This window comes from Globicephala melas, chromosome X (genome assembly GCF_963455315.2).
Source record: "Globicephala melas chromosome X, mGloMel1.2, whole genome shotgun sequence".
Lineage (NCBI taxonomy): Eukaryota > Metazoa > Chordata > Mammalia > Artiodactyla > Delphinidae > Globicephala > Globicephala melas.
The window spans coordinates 11,476,074-11,490,773 of NC_083335.1; the positions used below are offsets into that span (position 1 = coordinate 11,476,074).

The 14,700-nt window shown below is 43.3% G+C and overlaps 1 protein-coding gene across 1 annotated transcript; it reads right to left on the bottom strand.

Moving 5' to 3' along the window:
• Nucleotides 1-6,707: 6,707 nt before the first annotated feature.
• On the bottom strand, nt 6,708-7,715 carry GPR119 (G protein-coupled receptor 119). The gene has a single exon (XM_030846522.2). The coding sequence runs from the start codon at nt 7,713-7,715 to the stop codon at nt 6,708-6,710; it is 1,008 nt and encodes a 335-aa protein (XP_030702382.1).
• Nucleotides 7,716-14,700: the final 6,985 nt, after the last annotated feature.

Here is a 14,700-nt window from a genome sequence, read left to right on the forward strand (position 1 = left end):
GCTTCCCCTTGATCAAAATTCCTCACCCAGGGTGATTAATTTGTTACAGTCAATGAACCTACATTGGCACATCATTATCAGTTCACATCCATCATTTATATTAGGGTTCACTCTCAGTGTTATACATCCTGTGGGTTTTGACAAATGTATAATGACATGTATGCACCATTATAGTATCATACAGAATAGTTTCACTATGCTAAAAATCCTCTGTGCTCTGCCTATTCAGTCTTCCCTCTCCCCTAAACCCCCAGAATCCACTGATCATTTTACTGTCTCTATGGTTTTGCTTTTTCCAGAGTGTCATATAGTTGGAATCAAACAGTATGTAGCCTTCTTAGGCTTATATGGGCTATACTATATATAAGTATATATCACTTAGTAATATATACTTAAGGTTCCTCCATGTCTTTTCATGGCTTTATAGCTCATTTTCTCTTTTTTCTTTCTGAATGTACCACAGTATATTTATCCATTCACCTACGGAAGGACGTCTTGGTTGCTTCCAAGTTTTGGCAGTTATGAATAAAGCTGTTATAAATATTCATTTGCAGGCGTTTATGTGGACACAAGTTTTCAGCTCATTTGGTTAAATACCAAGGAGTGCAATTGCTGGATTGTATGGTAAGCATATGTTTAGTTTTGTAAGAAACTGCTAAACTATCTTCCAAAGTGGCTTATAAAGCTTTTATGTGCCAGATACTGTTTTAAGTGTATTATGTTTATAAAACTGTTTACATCCTTTCAACGATCCTATGAGATAAGTACTATTCTTATTTTTCAGGTGAGGAACTGAGGCACAGAAAGGTAAAAACTTCATTCCTAGGAAATGGCAGAACCAGGATTCTAACCCAGGCCATCTGGGTCATGAGCCCATGCTTATAATCACCATGCTAGAGGTGTACTGACTTAGCCTTGTCCAGGGTCACTTAAAGTTTATGGCAGGTGAGCAGTAAAGAATACTGATTTCATTAGTTCCCCTGTCTTTATAGCACCCTGGGAGAAAGAAGGTCAATGGTCGTTGTGGTTGATCACTCTTTGACACTTAACTGTAAGACTAGATTTAAATTACTTTCCTGGAGACCTGTGACTGCAAATATATCATTTTCTTCTTATTCTCCACTTTCTACTGCTTCCTTATGTTTCCTTTGTTGGCCTTTCTTCTCCATGACCTCCTTCCTCACTATCCCCCTCTTCCTCCCCAGTCTAAGTGAGCATACCATACACACAGGAGTTTGTTCTTGTTGTATGTAATACTATTTATTGAAGAACAGATGTCACTGATTTCTTTTTTTTAAAGTCTTTATTGAATTTGTTACAATATTGCTTCTGTTTTATGTTTTGTTTTTTGGCCCCGAGGCATGTGGGATCTTAGCTCCCTGGCCCGCACCCCCTGCATTGGAAGGTGAAGTCTTAACCACTGGACTGCCAGGGAAGTCCCAGGTCTCACTAATTTCAAATTGAGTAACTTGAACATGGGACTAGACTTCTCACCCTCTTTCCTCCTGTGCAAAGAAGTCTGTTGTTAGGCTTATAAATTTATGGGAGGAATGATTAAACTTCTAAGAACCTGATTATAAATACTTCTTTTCTATTCACTAAAACATATCCCTTAAGGGATAATATTTTTGATCTTCATATCTTCTCAGTTAGCATGGCCACTCGCATTAATCTTAATTCCTGAGGTTTCAGTAAAGGATATCTCTTCTGTCTATCCAGTGTCTCAGATTAGCATCAGAATTCAGTTGTATTAGGGGCTGTGCCTAACTCATTATAAACACTCTTCATGCATCCTTGGCTCTCCCGTTTATTTAGCAAATAAGAAAAACAATTTAACACATCATTGCATAAGATTACTAAGGGACCTGGTAATCTTAAAGTGGTAGTTGGAATTTTGGATCATGAGCCTGTTTTCCACATTTGAAATAACCCCACAGCCATTCAGCTCTAATTTCTTGGTTCAGTTTTCTTACTTTTTAAACCACCTCTGAGATGACTGAGATGACATCAGTTTGCTCTTCCATAGGATGTGCTTTAGTATTTGTCGAATGGCTCAGTGGGCAAATCCGCAGAACTATTATGAGTGGTAAAAGCACAATGAACAGTTTTGTAAGACAGCATGGCATTTTACTGGGCCAATGACTGTTATCTCAGCATGTTCATCATCTTTTTAGTGCCATAATGTCAACTCAGTTGAGATAGAACTGGAACCAATATGGATTTATTATATTAAATGGGAAATATAATTCAATCATGGAACTATTGGGTAACATCCACCAAATGAAAAGAAACCTAAAAAATTAGAGAACCCCCCAGCCCCCAGGTTCTTGGTCTGATTTTAGTCCCTCTGGAGCTTTGGAGCAAATGAATTCTGCCCGTGCCATTGTGTAGAAGGCATTTTGAAAGAAACAGGAGCTGCTTTGTGCATTAAAACAGACTCTGAGACCCTTAGCAGCTGCATTAGTTGTTTCTAGGACTCCTCATGAGAGGGCTCTTTGAGCTCAGTGGCTGCTTATGGTCCCAACAGCTTGTAAATCCAGTGAACATATGGCTGGCTAGTAGCATGTTAAGCTCTCCCACACTTCACCCTGCCACAGTGGATCCATTAGGTGGAGCACATCTTTCCTGGTCAGCAAGGCTGCGAGACCATGGCTTCGAGGCTTCAGCTGCATCAAGACCTGGCTCCTGGCTCCATGTGATCATATTTTCATATTCTCGTGCCTATTTAGCATTTCATGGTATTGCACAAAGCCACTATCAGAAGATTTTAAGAGTGAAAACACACTGAAATTGGTATCTGTATATCACACGATGCTGTATCAATGATGCAGTTGTCCTGTGAGGGGTGTTGTTAGACTGCTGTGTCCCATTAGTCCAGAATTCTGGATTTGCAGATTAACTCTAGCAGTAGGGCATAGCAACAGGTTTCCTTTTGTTAAAAAAAAAAACTGGTCAGCCCCCTTGGTATGGTTTATGCTTTCAGGAAGCCATGCACTTTTATTTCTTTGAGATATTCATATCACTGTGGTCTGTTCATTTATGGCTCACTTTTGACTTCTCATAGCAAATATCCTAGGGAAACATTACCTTTCAAGAAAGGCCAGCAAAAGTATGAATCAGAATTCTTATAAGTGTTTAATGCTCCTTGACCTAGTAATACTACTTTGGAGAATTTTATCTTAGGGGATTAAACAGACATGTCAAAGATTTATATACAAGGGTATTTACAGTGGTATTATAACAGTGAGAAATTGGAAATAACATAAATGTACAACTATAGAAAAATGGTTAAAATATTATATACTCATGTTGAAAAACATGCAACCCTTAGAACTCATATTTTTGAAGAAAGCTTAATGACATAGGAAAATAGCACAATATAATATTAAGTGAAGAAAACAGATGAAGGAAAATAACAGTGATCATCTCTGGGTGGTATAATTATGGGTAACTTTATGATTTTCTGTATATTCAAAAATTTCTAAAATGAAAAAAATTGCTTTTATAATCAGAAAAAAAATAATGAACATCATGCATACATCAATATATAGCTCTAAAAGAAATCCAGGAAAGCTGGAGTAGTTTTAGCACCTAGCCCTCAATAAATGCTTGTGGGGTAGGTAGATGGATGGACAGATGAATGAATGAATGCCAGCTGACACTTGTAGGTACCATCATTGAGTTTATATGATTGCAAGAAATAACAAATGAAGATTTATTAATTAAAAGGAGAAGATTCCAGACCAGTCAGCCATTTGAAGGATGACATGGAAGGTACTGAAGGAGTCACAAAATAAGTGAGTGGCTGATGGCAGCAAGGGGTTGGGTCTGGCCTTGGGCCCATTGCTGTTCTCATTGCCCAGCTGTCAACACCATGTTTCCTCTTGTTCTGTGTGTCCTTGAAGTATCTCTGGAGCCTGCTGTTTTCACTGGTCTCTGTTTAGTTTGGCCAGTGACTGAGCATGTGAGTCACAAGTTCATTTCCCATGTGAACCAGTAAACACTTCACCATATAGGAAGAAGATATCCCAAGGCTAACTCTGGCTGGCCAACTCTCAGAGATGGGCTTTTTGGTCATGTGGACAAGCAGGAGAGTGTTGGTGGATCAGGGCAACCTGCCTCTAACATTTGTGAAACCACTCAAAATGACCCTGTCCAGAGGGCTGTGTGTACTGTTCTTGAGGGTAGTCCTCTGAAACGGAGGTATGCTGTACATAACATTAGCTACCCAAGGAATTAGTATAATACTTAGTCATGTCACAATGTTTTTTAATGGATTCACAATAAGCTTTTCATGGAAATTATAGATGGGACCAATTGATCTACATTCTGTCCTATAAGGTCTTAATATCTTTTTGGCTATTTTGATCAAATTGCTGAACAGGATCTGGCTTCTCTGCAAGTCCATCAGGAGACAACATTGGATGTGTGAATGAAATCTAAATGTCTCCACTCCAGTGCATTCCCTTATCTGTGCAGGAGCCTGCGTCAAAGAAAGCCATTAGACTCTTTAGCATAGCATTCTGTATCTCTGCTCTTGGTGGCTTATTAAACACAGTGTTCTTAATTGCGGTTACTCTTAAACCCAAGAATATGATAACAGTGCCTTGTTTATATCTGCTCTGTCTTGATCCTGCTAAAGTATTAGATTTATGTTTGTCTTTTCCAGCCTGAGTCACCTCTCATCACTCATTTTTCCTAATGTCTGCAGATGTGATGGATTCCCTTAAATTGGTCAGCTGGATGTTTTATTCTTTAGGTTTTTTAAGGAAGAGGAAGAGAACATTTTCTGAGTACTAACAATGAAATGTGCTGTGGTGTACTAGGCATTTTCATATGCATTGTCTGAATTAATCGTCACTATAGCCAAATAAGGTAGGCATTATCATCCCAATTTTACAAATGAGGAAACTGTGGCCTTGAGAATTTAAATGACTGAATCATAATTTGAACACTGGTCTGTTGGACTTCAAAGCCTGTGATTTTCCCACTGCTCACACTGACTCCCAGGAATAGCAGGGTGTTTTAGACTGAACCTCATAACACAACAATCAGCTGGCCTCCCCTTAGCTCCTGCCTTTCTCCTGTAACTAGCTTCCATTCCACTTTGCTTGTGTTACCTTGGGAAGATCAGTCCTTTGCAGCAAGGCCAGGAAATTAAGCTTTGAACCACCAGTAAGGAGGGCATTGATTTGAGCCTGCTTTCAATTTTGTCCCCAAACCCAGTTACTATTTGTGTTTGTGTTTGGTACCAAATCCCAGACAAATCAATTCATACTGTTTTGGTTTCTTCTGCCCTTTTTTGTTGTCCACTCAGCAGCTTTCTAGGGAGATAATCTAGTTGAGGGCCTTAAGAGACAAACTCTCTAGGAATGTACTGTGGAGACCAGGAGGTTGTGGAAAGGGTTACAGGAAAGCTCAGGAAGGCTGAGCATGGTTCCTGGGTTTCTTCCCCACTCTATTCTTGTAGTTTCTGCTGCCAGGGTTGCCCAGGGGGAGCCTGAGTATAATTCCCAGTTGCCAACAGTCATTTTCTGTACCTGCAAGAAAGCAGGATAAGGCTGGTCTCCTGGGCCATTTTGGAGACATCCTCTTATGCAACTGAGTTTCTTAGGAAAATGCAAATTTGGGAGTAAATGGAAGAAGGTCAGTCTCTGAGGAGCAAAGTGGGTCCAGTGTGGAGGGCTTGGCAGTGCCTTTTTTGGTACCTACCCCTTTTTTCCCTTTCTTTCCTTTCAATGTCTCAGAATCTGTGGTTTGGCATCGTCATCAGCAAGTAGCTACAAGTGACATAAGAGGCCAACTGAGGGGAAGGGGCACCACAGAGTTAGGAAGGTGGTGGGTTGGAGGGGTAACAGCAGAAATAATTACAAGACAGGCGATTCGCCAAAGAAACACTGTTTTGAACACCGTGAAGTGTGGAAAAAGACAAGCTTTAGTATCTAATTCAGGTTCCTACATTCGTACAACCTCACTACATAAAATGTCTGATTTACATCAGGGAGGGCAGGACCCCTCATTTCACCAAAGCAATCACTGTAGTACACAGTTAAAACGAACAGAACCTCATTTCTCTAGTGCTGTGCTTTCTAATATGATAGCCACTGGCCACGTGTAGCTCTTGAGCATTGGCACATGGCTAGTTTGAATTGAGGTATTCTATAAGGGTAAAATACACACCAGACTTCAAAGATTTGGCATGAAAAAAATAGGGTAATAATCTTTTATATTGATTACACGTTGAATTAATGTTTTAGATATATTGAGTTAAATGAAACATTATTTTCGCCTGCTTTTTTTTTTTTTTACCTTTTTAACATGACTACTAGAACATTTAAGATTACATAGGTGGCTTGCATTAGACTTCTATTAGACAGTGCTGCTCTAGTGTATTCAAAAATAAGATTTGAGTTTAAGCATCTTTCCAGTAGTACACTTCTTGCTTTGAGTAAGTATACCTCTACAGGAGAAACAGACTCATCGCAAAAGAAGGGCAGGGAGGAATGGAGATTTGCAAATGGGGAAGCTGATTATAGAGTGAAGTCAGCACCCTGCCTTAGTTACCTCTCAGTCTGAGGTAAGGAGGTGCAGGGGGTGGTCAGTTGCTGGAAGCAAGTGCTCTCTTTTCCCTAGCTCCACCTGGTCTCCTAGCTGGGGCTCTGAGAAGGGAGAGAGGGGCACTTTGAAACTTGTCTGCCCTTACCATCTTAGCCGTCAAGCTCTGAGTGGGAGATGGTGGTGATGTGACGGGCACTTTCCCTGGGCCCCTGTGGGCCACCATCCCTGGCTGAGAGAAGGAGGAGGAATGCGGCGAGCCCCTTCTTCATTCCCAGGGCCATCTGGGAGAACTGTTGCCGTATCTCCTTCTGCCAATAGGCATAGATGAGTGGGTTGAGCAGGGAGTTGCCCACACCAAGCAGCCACAGGTACCGTTCCAGCACTGGGTAGAGGTGGCACTCCTGGCAGGCCACCTGCACAATGCTAGTGATAAGGAACGGGGTCCAGGACAGAGTGAAGCTGCCAATGAGAATGGCCACAGTGCGGACAGCCTTGAAGTCACTGGGGGTCCGTGGGGGCCGGTGAGCCCCGGCTGGGGCTCCTGCATGCTCTGTCTTGCGGATCTGCTGGCTGTGCATGGAAGCAATCTTGAGTATGTCACAGTAGAAGAAGACAAAGAGGAGCAGGGCTGGGAAGAAGCCAACGCAGGAGAGGGTCAGCACGAAGCGCGGGTGAAACACAGCGAAGAAGCTGCAGGGCCCCTTGTAGGCGGTCTGCTGGAATACGCGGACCCCGAGTGGGAGGAAGCCAATGAGGTAAGACACCAACCACAGCCCGGCAATGCAGGCCCCGGCCATGAGCCCGTTCATGATCTGGAAATAGCGGAGGGGCTGCTTGATGGCAAGGTACCTGTCAAAGGCAATCAGCATGACCGTGAGGACAGAGGCAGCTGCAGAAGAAGTGACAAATGCCATCTGAAGGCTGCACAGGGTCTTCTGTGTGGGCCGAGCCGCGCTGGAGAGCTGGTCTGTGACTAGGCCAGAGATGGCCAGGCCAAGCGAGGTGTCAGCCACAGCCAGATTCAAGGTGAAGCTGAGACCGACACCATCATTCTTGTGGATCAACGACAGCACAGCCATGACCACTAGGGCATTAGCAGCAATAATGAGGGAGGCCAGGATAGCAAGGATCACTCCAAATGAGAAAGATGACTCCATGTCTTGAAGTGGCAGTATTTCCACTTACCAGGGCATGCTGGCTCTCCAGCTCAAATTCTCACGGTGGGGAGGCAGAGCGGTGGGTTCAGAGCTGCAACGCAATGCCGGCCATCGCTGGCAGTCCAGGCCGGCAGCTTCCTTTCTTTGGGATACTGCTGGTCACTGAGAATCACTCCCCGTCTCGTTTTCAGTCCTCAGCCTCTTGCCTCTCCAACTCTCTGAAGGCAGCAATCCCAGCGCAGACGTTTCCCTGGGTCCTGAGCTAGTCCCTCCTCCCACCATCAAGTTACTAGACAACTCCCAAGTACCTGCTGCCCATTGTCTCACCAGGCTCCCTCCCTTCACTGATGTTTCAAGGACTTTGGAGAGACTCGGACATTCATCAGGTCTTCCATCTGGCAGAATATATAATTGATTCTAATCACACTTTTTCTTTCTCCATAGCTTGATCTGAGATGTCCACTTCTTTTCTTCCTAAGCCTCAAGTTCTAGCTTAACAACTAATCTCAGTTTAATTAAGCATTTGCTTAATAACAAATTCTCAGTTACTATTATGTCTGCTTTTAATCAAGCAAGATGATCATAATCAGTTGAAGTGGGAAGCAGGGCAGACAAGCTATTTTAGGGTCTAGCATACTTTCAGGGGAGTTACCACACGCTTAGGCTGTTTCTTTTTTTTTTCTTTTTAACATCTTTATTGGAGTATAATTGCTTTACAATGGTGTGTTAGTTTCTGCTTTATAACAAAGTGAACCAGCTATACATATACATCTATCCCCATATCTCTTCCCTCTTGTGTCTCCCTCCCTCCCACCCTCCCTATCCCACCCCTCTAGGTGGTCACAAAGCACCGAGCTGATCTCCCTGTGCTATGCGGCTGCTTCCCACTAGCTATCTATTTTACATTTGGTAGTGTATGTGTATATATATATATATATATATATATATATATATATATATATATTTTACATCTTTATTGGAGTATAATTGCTTTACAATGGTGTGTTAGTTTCTGCTTTATAACAAAGTGAATCAGCTATACCTGTTGTTTCCTAACACCTCAGATTCTAATTCTTTCAAATAGGGTGTGCTGGTCCCCTATTTCTCATCCCTCAGAACTTGATTAGGTGAGGATTCAGAAGGGCAGGAAAAGCAAAACAGAATTGTTACTAGCTGTCATTCAGTTTAGAATAGAGCCTACTCCCTGTTGAGAGCTGCTGTCTATTGGGTATACTCACTGAGAACTTTTTCTGCACTATGTTGGACCATGTCTCTGGTCATGAGTTGTGGCTGCCAGTCTTGTACTTTCTTTCTTTCTTTTTTTTTTTTTTTTTATTTCAGGCCACACCGTGAGGCATGCAGGATCCCTGACCAGGGATTGAACCCATGCCCCCTGAAGTGGAAGTGTGGAGTCCTAACCACTGGACCGCCAGGAAATTCCCTGCCTTCTACTTTCTCGATCCTGTAGCTTTGCCTTTCTTTTTTTTTAAAAAATTACTTTATTGAAGTATAGTTGATTTACAATGTTGTGTTAATTTCTACAGTACAGCAAATTGATTCAGTTATACATATATACATGTTCTTTTTCATATTCTTTTCCATTATGGTTTATTGCAGGGTATTGAATATATTTCCCTATGCTGTATGGTAGGACCTTGTTTATCCATCCTATACATAATAGTTTGCACCTGCTAATCCCAAACTCCCAATCCCTCCCTTCCCCACCTTCCCTCCCCCTTAGCAACCACAAGTCTGTTCTTTATGTCTGTGAGTCTGTTTCTGTTTTGTAGATAAGTTCATTTGTGTCATATTTTAGATTCCACATATAAGTGATATCATATGGTATTTGTCTTTCTCTTTCTGACTTACTTCACTTAGTGTGATAATCCCTAGGTCCATCCATGTTGTTGCAAATGGCATTATTTCATTCTTTTTTATGGCTGAGTAATATTCCATTGTATGCATGTACCACAGCTTCTTTATCCATTCATGTGTCGATGGACATTTAGGTTGCTTCCGTGTCCTGGCTATTGTAAATGGTGCTGCAGTGAACATTGGGGTCCATGTATCTTTTCGAATTAGAGTTTTCTCTGAATATATGCCCAGGAGTGTGATTGCAGGATCATATTAACCTTGTTTTTCTTGATCCTGTAGACTTGAGGTATCTCTGGGACAGGAGAAGGGGAGGTGAGCTCCATTCTGGAAAGTATCTACTCTAATGTTTGGTTGTGGAATTTTCCATTTTCCTGGGATAGAGTTAGGCCAAAGGGCGGCAGTGTTGCTGAGGCAGGTGAGATGGGCCCAGGGAGGGCGGCTGTGTAACTCACTGCTATTTTAGATTGTATATCCATTTGCTCAGGTACATTAGAACTAACCTTTTGCCTGCTACTCTCATCTTGGATACCAAGAAGAGAGGGGTGGGGAGAAGAGTGGTGAGAAGCTTGTTTACTCAGTTCAGGTCAGAGCACAAATGGGAAAGGTTAGTGTTTTAAGTGAGGGAGTGAAGAGCAAGGTGCAGAGTTGGAAGCAAATATTATATTCCAGGATGTTTTGACAGTCTGAGAGGGCCTTTGGCAGATGTCTCTCTTACAAAGGATCAGAAAGGTTGTGGCGTGGGGACTTGGTATTCTGGTTGCCAACCTGAGAACTGTTTTTATTCTTTGGTACATCCATTAGGAGGCTGGTTTCAGTCGCTTAGCACCTGGCCTAATTTTATACCTGGATCTAAGGTGTGCTTTTGTTTCCCCAGCCCTTGACTCTATGCGTGGAGTCAAGGTGGCCCTTTTCAAACCCATGCTAAAACTCAAGAGTGCATCAGAATCCCCTGGAGGGCTGGTTAACACCCAGATTCTTGAGCCTCACCTCCAGAGTTTTGAATGTGTTAGTTCTGGGGTGGGCCCAAGAATCTGCATTTTTAACAAGTTCCCAGGTGATGCTGATGCTGATGCTGCTCTAGTGAAATGCTCTAGTGAAACAGTTCTTAGCCTTCGCTGTGCAGTGGAATCACTTGTTGATTCCAAAACTAGTGATGTTTGGGTCACACACCAAGGGATTCTGATGTCATTAGTCTGGGATTTGACCTCTGCATCTGGAGTTTTAAAAGGTCTGCAGGTGATTCTAATATTCAGCCAGGGGTGGGAACCACTGTCAAATGGCAGAAGCACAGGCTCTGGAGTCAGGGCACCTGGGGGCCAGCCTGACGCTATTTCTGTGCTTTTGTGTGGACAAATGACTTCACCTCTCTGATTTAGCTTTGGCTTCCTCATGTGTGACATGGGGGCAATAATACCTACCTCTCAGTGTTGTGGGTATGATAAAAATGAGATATGATGGATGCAAAAAGGCTTTATGAACAGTAAAATGTTACACAGGTATTTTTCTTGATTTTCTTCTATCCTCTTGTTAATCAAAGGGTGTATCAGATCAGGAACATTGGTATGACCTGACAGCTTGGTAGAAATGCAAATCTCAGGCCCTGCCCAAGACTTACTGATGCAGAGTCTGCATTTGAACAAGATCTCCAGGTGATCTGTAGGCATGGTAAAGTTGTCCTTTCCTCTCTCCTACTGTCAGGTGCCTGGTTGTATTAGTTTCATTTTGCTGCTGTAACAAACTACCATAAACACAGCGGTTTAAACCACACAAATTTATTATCTTAGTTCTCAAGATCAGAAGTCCCAAACTGGTCCCACAGGCTCAAATCAAGGTGTTGGTAGGGCTGCATTCCTTCGGGAGCCTCTAGCGGGGAATAATTTCCTTGTCTTTTTCAGCTTTTAGAAGCTGAGCACATTCCTTGGCTCATGGCACATCACTCAGACCTCTGCTTCCATAATCACATCTCTTCCTCTGACTCTTACCCTTCTGCCTCCCTCTTTTAAAGGACCCTGTGATTACTTTGAGTCTACCCGGCTATCCATGATATCCTCCCCATATTAAGATCCTTAATCACATCTGCAAAGTGCCTTTTGTCATGTAAGGTAAAATACTCATAGGTTCTGGGGATTAGGATGTGCACATGTTTGGTGGTGTGGGGACCATTATTCTGCCTATTGCACCAGTATTCTCTGCTGCCCAGGTCTCTTTTCCCTCCATCCCCAACAGATGCTCTTCTCAGTCTACTTTTCCTTTGCTCATATCCTAGACAGTTATTTGTTTTCTTTTAGCCGTTAACACTTCCCTGTTTTCTGTCTCAGGAACCCACACGCAGATTCAAACTAATTTAGGCATCCTTGGAAAATAGTGAGCTCTCTGTCATTGGAAGTATGCAAGTAAACGATGAATGCCCACCTGTCAGGAGGGCCTTAGAAGGAGATTCTGCAGTGGTGCAAAACATCATTATTCTCACTGAATTGTCTTTCACTCCCTACACAATCTGTTTTTGATGGGCCTCCAAGAGTCTCCCTTAGCTCTCTCCCTTCATTCTTAGCTACCCCCATCTCTGTGTTTCCCTTGGTATTTTCTACCCCCTTTCCCACACCACCACCTGGTCTCAGCTGTGTGTCCTAGATCATAGCCACAGAGAACATGGCTCCTTCCTGGGAGGTTGGTTGCTGGTCCTTACAGTCCTGGAGCAGACTGAGGACTCTGAGTCTCCAGTGTGGAGCATTGACAAGGCAAACAAGCTGGGGTTGAGAAAGGGAAGAATGAAAGGGCTTAATCTCCGGTCAAACTATTCTATAACGAATGCATTAAAGGCTGGTCACATGAGCTGTCACCAAGGATGCAACAGGGCGCTTCATCCACCCCTAGGGAATGGGACAAAGGGCCACAGGTTTCAGCTGGAATGGGAGTGCAGGAGATGCCAGGCTTCAACAGAGCCTGGCTTTGGAGCCAGGCTCGTGGGAGAGGAGCTCTAGGAAGATATTCAAGACAAGTTACACCTGATTTCTCATGGTGCCTAGACCAGCCATCTGCCGGTGATGGTTTAGCTGCATCTTTCCCAGGACTTTAATATCTCTTCCTGAATGAGTAGACTGGTACATCCATTACTGTGAAATATTATGCAGTGGTGTGAAAAGAATGGGATGGGTTTATATGTCCTGACACAGAGAGACCTCCAAGACATGTTGTTGGTTGATAAATCAAGTCACACATCAATATGTAGAGTCTGAACCCACTTATGAAAATAAAACCCCAAACCTCAGCTAAATGTATAGAGAGGAGATTGTTAACAGTGAGTGAATAACTGTGAGGTGGGCAGTGGGATTGATGGGGGGTGAAGAGAGACCATCATGATTTACTTTGAATACTTCTCACTTGTTATATATTCTCACAGTGAGGATGTATTCATGTAATTTCAAAAGAAAAAACCTCCTCAAAACTCCCCCTTCCTATTCCAACTCAGGCACTAGTTTGCAAAGGCCTTTTTCGGACTATACAGAAATGCACACGCACACATTCTCAGACAGCCATTTCCAACTGTTTCCTGAGGAAGATCTGGGGGTAAGATTTGGGGGCTGCAGAAGGGGTGGGGGATTGTAACAATGCCTGGGGGTATGTAGAATCTGAGAAGATTATTGTTAATATTAGTAATACCTACATTTTATCACACACACTTTACATGTGTGATCTCATTTATTCCTCACAATATCCACGTGAAATGATATTATCACCAACGCACATGGAAGTTCATTGAAGCTAATTAAACTGCTCAGGGTTCCACAGCTAGCAAGGGGTGGAACTGGGGTTTGAACCCAGGTCTGCCAAGCCTCAGAGTCTATATTCTCCTAACTCTGTCAGCTGGTCTCTTCAGAATTGTAACGTTATTACAGAAATGTAATTGCTGACCAGAGAAAGGGTGAAAGCTGTGTGGCATCATCTGAAGGCTTTGAAAACCTGTGCCCAGCCTCATGAAGGATGCTAGCCCTCACCACATACGAGAAGAATGCTGCCAGCCTACCTGCAATGTCATTGTGACTTGAGCCAAGACAGGCCCGTCCTGTGCTTCTTTTCTGAGGGCTTTTCTTGCCCCTCAGCTTGTCTCTCTGATCGCCCATCTGATCTAGTCTTTTCAATGATGTGTCTCAGTGATCTGGCTTCTCTGCCCTGTGGCCCACCCACTCCTTTCCCTAATCTGCAGACTGTCTCCTACTCTCTGGATCAGTGTTTCTGGATCATTCCTGCTAACTAGCTTCTTCACCTTGGTCTCTATATGTCATTCTGTGATATGGCTCAGCAACAGAACACCCCAGAAAAAGTCTGGCTCAAATAGTGAAAATGAGGACAGTAAAAGCTGATCATGCAGGGAACATTTTGGAGAATAGGGAGTAGAGCACTAGTCATTGGGTTGGAGATTGACCTGAGTAGGCAGGCTCCTGTCATCCCTCAAAAATGCTTTTCCGGGTTTCCCTGGTGGCGCAGTGGTTGAGAGTCCGCCTGCCGATGCAGGGGACATGGGTTCGTGCCCCGGTCCGGGAAGATCCCACGTGCCGCGGAGCGGCTGGGCCCGTGAGCCATGGCCACTGAGCCTGTGCGTCCGGAGCCTGTGCTCCGTAATGGGAGAGGCCACAGCAGTGAGAGGCCCACGTATCGCAAAAAAAAAAAAAAAAAAAAAAATTGCTTTTCTATTCAGCTCCAGTTGGATTGGCCCAGCTCTGTTCCTCACCCCATCTGGTATGATTGTCCCATTCAGTTCAGTTCAGCACACACACTCCATAGGCCTGCATGCCAATGGGGATTTAACATCATGGATTTAGAGTAAATGTGATTTGTGATTACAGGAGGCTCCTCTTGGATCAGAGCCATTTACTCCCCCAGCAATTTCTTCTTTACTCTCTCACTTTCTTCTCTGGAACTGGATTCTGCTTTCAAAGTCAGCTTATCAGAAATCTTGGCTACTTCTGAAATTTGTGATGCTTGACGTGTAGAAAGCTGCTGCTTTGGGCAGTGGAGGAAGGGGAAAATGACAGCCAGGTGGTAAAAGGACATCTGTTGTGTGTCTTCTAGAAGGCAAACTCACTCCTGGAAGCAACTTGGCCTCTTGCTC